The sequence below is a fragment of the Lepus europaeus genome, chromosome 19 (genome assembly GCF_033115175.1).
Source record: "Lepus europaeus isolate LE1 chromosome 19, mLepTim1.pri, whole genome shotgun sequence".
In the NCBI taxonomy this organism is placed as follows: domain Eukaryota; kingdom Metazoa; phylum Chordata; class Mammalia; order Lagomorpha; family Leporidae; genus Lepus; species Lepus europaeus.
Window position 1 is genome coordinate 9,644,812 of NC_084845.1, and position 6,665 is coordinate 9,651,476.

At 70.8% G+C, this 6,665-nt stretch overlaps 1 protein-coding gene across 1 annotated transcript; it reads right to left on the bottom strand.

The window, feature by feature from the left end:
• Positions 1 to 254: 254 nt before the first annotated feature.
• On the bottom strand, positions 255 to 6,212 carry TOMM40 (translocase of outer mitochondrial membrane 40). Its single transcript, XM_062176373.1, has 9 exons — positions 5,862 to 6,212; positions 5,570 to 5,637; positions 5,297 to 5,389; positions 4,706 to 4,807; positions 4,525 to 4,630; positions 1,408 to 1,530; positions 1,255 to 1,331; positions 1,064 to 1,166; positions 255 to 759 (listed from the first exon to the last, which is right to left on the bottom strand). Exons 1-9 carry the CDS (start codon positions 6,124 to 6,126, stop codon positions 620 to 622), a joined length of 1,077 nt encoding a protein of 358 aa, XP_062032357.1. The 5' UTR covers positions 6,127 to 6,212; the 3' UTR covers positions 255 to 619.
• Between the last annotated feature and the right edge of the window lie 453 nt (positions 6,213 to 6,665).

Genomic DNA, 6,665 nt, shown 5'->3' on the forward strand with positions numbered 1-6,665 from the left:
TCTGCACGCAGCCATCTGCTGCCTGTTTGCAAGGACAAAGTTCCCCAGGCTGCGGCTACCCTGCCCTCCCGGGATGTCCCCCTGCAGAGCGGACATCGGGGAGGCTGGGGGGCGCCGCTAAGCCCCTCCCCGCCCGGAGGGCTCCTGCGGCCAGGACCGGGCGCCCCCTGCTGGAGGCTGCGGGAAGGACCGCGGCGCAGGCGGCCGAGCCGACGACTCCGGGACAAAAGGGAAGACGGACGCCTCCCCTCTCCATTTTTTTCCATGTATATTTTTTGTTTTTCTGTAAAATGTCCCGGTTCTTCCATAACTTATAAACATGATTTATAGCGAGGGGTGGGTGGGGAGTGGGCGGGGTGGGCGTGGGCCGTCCTCGGGCCGCCAGGACGCTCCTCCCTGAGGGGTCCAGCCGCCGTCGCCCCCAACCCGGGGCTCAGCATCCCAAGCGCCCTTCCGTCCTGGAGTCCCTGGGACCCCAGGCCCACTGCGCGCGCGGCCCCGGGGCTGAGCCCTGACGTGGCCCCTGGCCGGAGTCCCCTCCTCGGCGGCCGGCGGGCTCAGGTCTCCCTGGCGCGGGCAGGGGGCGGGTCCGGAGGCGCGGGGCGTGGCCAGCGGGCGCTCAGCCAATGGTGAGGCCGAATCCGCACTGGAACTTGTTCTTGCGGTGGTTCAGGAAGGCGCCGAGGGCCAGCGTCAGGGGCAGGGGCGGCAGCTTCTTCTCCAGCGTGGCGCCCACGATCCAGTTGCTGTCCACGGAGCCTGGGGGAGACAGCAGGGTCGGCCAGCTGCACCCAGGCCACCTCTGTGCTGGTCGCCGGGCCCCAGCTACCTCCCCAGGGCGCCCTCTGCTTCCGGAAGCCCCCCCATCCCCCTTCCCAGCCCGGCGCTCTGGGTGCTGAGAGCGGGTCCGCCCGGCAGGAGGGGAGCGCTGGCCCCGGCCGCCCATGGCGGCCCTGCTTCCGCATCTGGAAGCCCCGGTGTCCCCCGAGGGCCGGATCCCGGCCCACGGGCACCCACTCGGTTTGAGTCAGCCGGGCCTGCTTCCCAGAGGGCCCAGGTCTACCTTTGAAGAGGAGGTTGGCCTTGGGCAGGTCCAGCTGGTAGCCGAAGGAGACGCTGGTGTCCTGCATCCTTGTGCTGGCCTCAAACTCCACGCCCACCTGCAGCTGGAGGGCCAGGGCCACGCGGCGTGAGCCGCCCCAGCGGGGCTCCCAGCTCGCCGGGCCCCAGCAGCCCCCACCCGGCGCCGCTCACCTGCTCGCTGGCTTTGTGGTAGTACGTGGCGTGCATGCCGGCCTGGCCCAGCGTCACCGTGGCCAACCAGTTGTTCACTGCAGGAGATGGGGCATGGTGGGCTTGGGGACCGGGCTGCCCCGCCCGCCACCCCAGGTGCCACCCCAGGCTCACGTGTGTATTTGCCGGCCAGAGACATGACGGTGCCCTCCTCCCCGGGCCGCCGGTGGTAGACCAGCTCCCCGCCCAGGGCCAGGCTCGGCGTGATGCTCTGCAGGTAGTGGGCCACGAGGATTCCTGCGGGCGAAAGCGCGGTGAGTGTCCCCGCCTGGCTCGGCGCAGCCCACGGCCACTCCCCGCCACTCCAGGCTGGAGCCACCATGAGCAGGACGCAGACAGAGGAAGGAAGGAGAGAGGGAGCGGGGCCAGGCTCCCCAGCCGGAAGCCCACTGAGGCTGGGTGGGGCAGAGAGGGGCTCACAGGTGAGGAGACCTGCGGGCTCGGGTGCACAGAGCCGGGGAGCCAGGAAGAGGCTGACAGCCGGGGCCTCACACCTGTGGCACCCCGCCATCAGCAGACCACAGAGGCCCGGCTGTCCACGCCGGCGCCCGTCTGCTCGCGATAACTCGCTCCTCCACCGAGCGGACTGAAACCCTGGGGGAAGCAGCTGGGGCCGTGGCGAGCAGAGTGGAGGCGCACGGCTGTGGGTCCCATGGCCGCCTCTAAACAGCCCTCTTCTCTCCTTTCCCCACAGAGCACAGAACACTGTTAGAGAACAAACCTAACCATCCACCCCTTGCCTGGAACCTGCCATGGCTCCCCAGTGCCCTGAGATCTTGGCTGCTCACAGCACAGGTGCAAGACCCTGTGGCCCCAGCTCCCGAGTGGAGCCCCTCCCACACCCTGGCTCCCTCACCAGCCAGCCGCCTGCCCCTCCTCTACCCCAGACACTGCGGCACTCACCCCTGCCCTGATCTCTCCCACCTTCCCTCCTACAGAGGCAGGCCCCACGCTGAGCACCGTGTGCTCTGGCAATGGGGGGGGGGGAGGCCCTAGGCACGGTAGATGGGCTGGCGGGGAGCACCTGCAGGGCAGAGGACTGCGGCCGCCTCTCCCTGATGCCGCGTGCTGCCCCGCTCACTCCCGGCCTCGGGTGCACCTCCAGCCCTCTGCAAGGCGGCCTCCCCGGGTGTAGGCCACGCTGGTGGCAGGAGCCAGTGTGGATCATTGCGACTTGGGGAGTGCAGGCCAGGGGTGCGGTTGAGCCAAACTGAGGCTGGGGGCGGCCCAGCCCAGTCCCGTGAGGATTTCAAGCCCTCACGGTCACCCTGTGGGCAACTAGGAAGCCATGTTCTGAGGGCGACATGTGTAACTGAGGAGTTCCAAAGCCGGCCCCGGGAAGAAGAGAGCGAGTCAGGTGGGGGCCTTGGCGGGCGCAGCTGCCAGCCCCGCCCCGCACACCTGCCTGCAGAGGTGGGGGTGCGAAGGCGGCCCAGGCTCACGCCCATGTCAGCACTGCCGGCCAAGTTGCTATGGGGTGAAGGCAGCTGCCCAGGGGCCACAATCCACATGCAGCCATCTCCCTGGCTGCTCGGCGCCACACCCACCGCGGTCCAGAGCTGTCCCTGGGACTCCGGGTGAGAGGCCGTGGGTGACAAGCCCTCCACTGCAGGGGGCACCCCCATGGGGCCTGGGAGCCCAGCTCCTCAGCTTCTGGGGCAACAGCTTGCTCCTCTAGGCCTCACCTTTCTCCTCTGGGAAATGGGGCCACAAGACAGACACGGCTGCCCGCTGTGGGCGTCACGGAGACCCGCAGACTAAGGCACTCACCCCTCCTTCACCCACAGGGGCTGCTATGGCCACGCTGATGCGATAGGTGAGGCCGCCCCAGGGACACAGCATGCTGGCTCTCCCCCCGCCGCTGTCAACTCTTAAGTGGAGGCTCTGGGGTCCTGAGCCCAAGCGCCTGGCGGCCGGAGGCTCCGACCTCACGCTGAGCTGGGCCCAGCAGGCCCCGGCGGTGTCAAGAGTCCCAGGGGAGGACCGACACTTGGACGAACCAAGAGGCCCAAGTGGCCCTGGGGCAGCGCCACAGCCAGGAGCAGGGACCTGGCCTCTGAGTCGCCGCAACCGGGGGGAGCCACCTCCCCTGCGGGCCTCGGGGTCCAGCAGGGCTGAGTGGTTGAGGGGACGCACTGGACCCGCCCGGGCCGGCGTGGGGTGCCCTGGGCTAAGCCCCCACTCGGGCGCTATGCTCCTGATCCGGCTCCCTGCTACTACGTCCAGGGAGGCAGCAGACGACGGTTCACGAACACGGCCCCGCGCCCACGTGGGAAACCCGGATGCAGCTGGAGGCTCCTGGCTTGGCCTGGCCCGGCCCTGGCTGCTGCAGCCACCCGGGGAGCAACCCAGCGGATGGAAGCCTTCTCAGGCTCTGCTGCCCCCACCGCCCCCTCCTTCAGTATTTCCGGGCACCTACTTTGCTCCTGGCATGGCTTCCGGCGCTGCACGGACGGCCACGGAGGCAGACAAGGGCCCGCCTTCTGAGCTAGCACGGGAGATAATGCCAGGGGCGACAGGACGCTCCCTGAGCCGTGTCAAGAGCACGGAGAATCCCCAGCAGCCGGGGTGGCACGGGAAAAGTTCCTGGGGTAGGACTCAGACCCTGCGACACTGCTGTCCTCGCCCGTCCTCGGAGAAGCCCAGGCGCCGGCTCTCCTGCCCCGCCCCGCCGGCCCTGGCTGCGCGTCCATGCGAGCGCTCACTCACACTGAGCACCTGCTCCCCGGACGCGGCCAGCAGCAGCACAGGACACAACGCCCCCCCAGTCCTGCCAGCTGACCACGCCGCCCACCACGTGTCTGTGCTCGGCTGCCCAAGGAGGATCCCCTCGTGTCCGCTGCCCACAGCCCCCACCAGGGCTCCTGCCCCTCGCCCGCTCCGGGCGCCCCAGGCCAGCTCAGAGTCCCACAGGCAATTGGACCATCACTGTCTCCCCACCCCTGCCTCAGGGCCTTTGCACTTCTGGTCCCTGCAGGCGGCCTCTTGGAGGACCCCACGGCCTTCCCCCAGCCCGCCCCCTTCTGCAAGCAGGGGAAGCTCCCGCGCTCGCGGTCCTGTGCAGCCAGCAAGCAGGCGGTGCCGCAGAGCCGGGGGGAGGGGAGCTGCCCAGGGACCCCAGAGGCGCAAAGCAGGCTGGCCCCGGCCCCCAGGAGCCCTCAGGCCCCGCCCACCCTGCGTCTTCGCAGCGGCGACGCTGCCCGTCTCCCCGGTGCTGCCCACGCCGCTCACCTGAGCCCACCAGGACGTCCGGGTTGCCCAGCGTCACGGCGGCTGTGAAGTCGGAGCCCCGGTACTCCCCGTCCACCTGCCAGTTCACGAACTTCGACTGCTGCGTCTGTGGGGGAGCGGGCGTGAGCGCGGCGGGGCCGGCAGGGCAGGGCAGGGCAGGGCTGGGCCCCACACCACTCACCTGGATGGCCATCTTGGACCTGAGGCCGGGGCCCAGCTGGTGGATGACCTGAGCGTTGAGGCTGCCGCTGTTGTCCATGTCGCCCACCAGCACCGGGAACGCCTGTGGGGCGGGGGGCAAGGCGGAGGTCAGAGGTCCGAGGCCCAGAGCTGCAGGAACCCGAGCCTTAGGCCTGGCCGCCGCCTCCTCCAACAGGCCCTCCCTGATGGCACCCAGGCTGAGCAGCTCTCCCTGGGACAGATCTGTCCCAGGCCCCGCTGCAGGGGTCCAACCAGCACAGGGGTCCAACCCGAATACATCAAAGCGAGCCAGTAACAAGCAGGACTGCCGGCCCCTGCAGGTGCTCCCGCGGCTCTCCGGCGCCCCCTAGGGAAAGCCCGGAGCCTGGCAGGCGCTGCAGCACAGCCCGGGGCTCGCTCTGGGTCAGCCCCGCCGGGTGGGGTCACCTGGGGACCCTCACCGTCACCCGGCAGGAGGCAGGGGACGGATGTGTGCTGGACGCAGTCACGGTGTGCCACCGCGCCAGGGGGAACCAGGGGGCCTTCCCGCCCCAGCCCTCCGGCCGGTGCCCAGCGCCGAGAGGGGTCTCACCTCCGTGGGGCTCAGCTGCTTCGTGCCCACGTACGTGACCCCGAAGTGGTAGTTGGACTCCCCGACCGTGCTGAGGGCGACCGTGTGGTTGACCTGGGAGGAGAGGGCTGTGGGCGCCCTGGCCAGCCTGCACCCCGCCCCCGACAGGGCAAAGGTGGGGGCCGGGCCGGCCGCCTGGACGCCGGCGGGGCTGGGCACCTCCGCCCTCGGGGCTCCAAACCCCACCCCGGGCTCCCAGGGAGGCCGCGCCGGGGCCCGGCCGGCCAGGCTCACCTGGAAGTGGTTGCTCAGCCCCTTGTTGACCGTGAGCTTGACCCCCTCCATCTGAATGGGAAACAGCTCTGGGGAAGACGGGCGCCGTCAGACCCCCGCCCCGCGGGGGCTCGGGGGCGCGCACTCCGTGCACCCACGCGCGCGGAGCAGCCGCGCCGACACCGTGACCTTGCGGCCAGGCGGACCCCGGCGCTCCCGCGCCCCGGGAAGCGAGGCCGGGGCGCGCGCCCGTGCCCAAGGCCCCCGGCGCCCCGGGCCGCCGCCCCCGAGGCCCGGGCCCCTCGCCCCTCACCCTTGCACTTCCGGTGGCACTCCTCAAACGTGCCGGGGTTGGGCAGGCAGCCGCAGGCCCCATCGTCCGCGGCGCCGGCGGCGGAGGCCCCTGCGGTCCGCTCCGAACCTCGGCCCGCGCCGGCGCCGGCGCCCAGGCCGCCTCCGAGCGGCGGCAGCGTGAACCCCGGCGGCGCAGGCGGCGGCGGCGGCAGCCCCACGAGGGCCGGCGCCGGCGGCGGCGGCGGCCCCGCGGGCGGCGAGCTGGCGGCCAACACGTTCCCCATGGTCGCCTGCGAGGGTAGAGGTCAGAGGGCGGAGGTCAGGGCCCGCACGTCCCGGGCTCGGCCTCCATCAACCCCCGCCTCGCTCCGGGCCCGGGTTCTCACTGGCGGCGGCGCCTGCTCCCGGCCTGGGCTCCGCTCCCACCCCGTGCGCCACGCGCAACCGAACCCGCTGCCGCCGCCGCCACCACCGTCGCCCCGCCCCCCTTGGCTCATTGGCTGAGTATGCCCTAAGGCCCGCCTACCAGCCGCAGGGTCGGGCCTGTCTATTGGAGTCAAGGATGTGAGTCCCACCCGCCTACCCGAACGTCCTTTTTTATTGGATTTCACTCACAGACAGGGCATGGCACACCTCCCCGTCCTTCCCATTGGCTCTCGGCGCCCGCGCCTATTGGCTTGCGACGCCGCGGGTTCCGGTACTAGCCTGCCATTGGTCTGTGCTGCACACTTTGCAACGCCCATTGACGCGTCGCCCCGCCTCTCTCCTGAAGGAGCTCCTTGTACGACTCCGCCCCGCGGCGAGGTTGCCCTGACAATTGGTC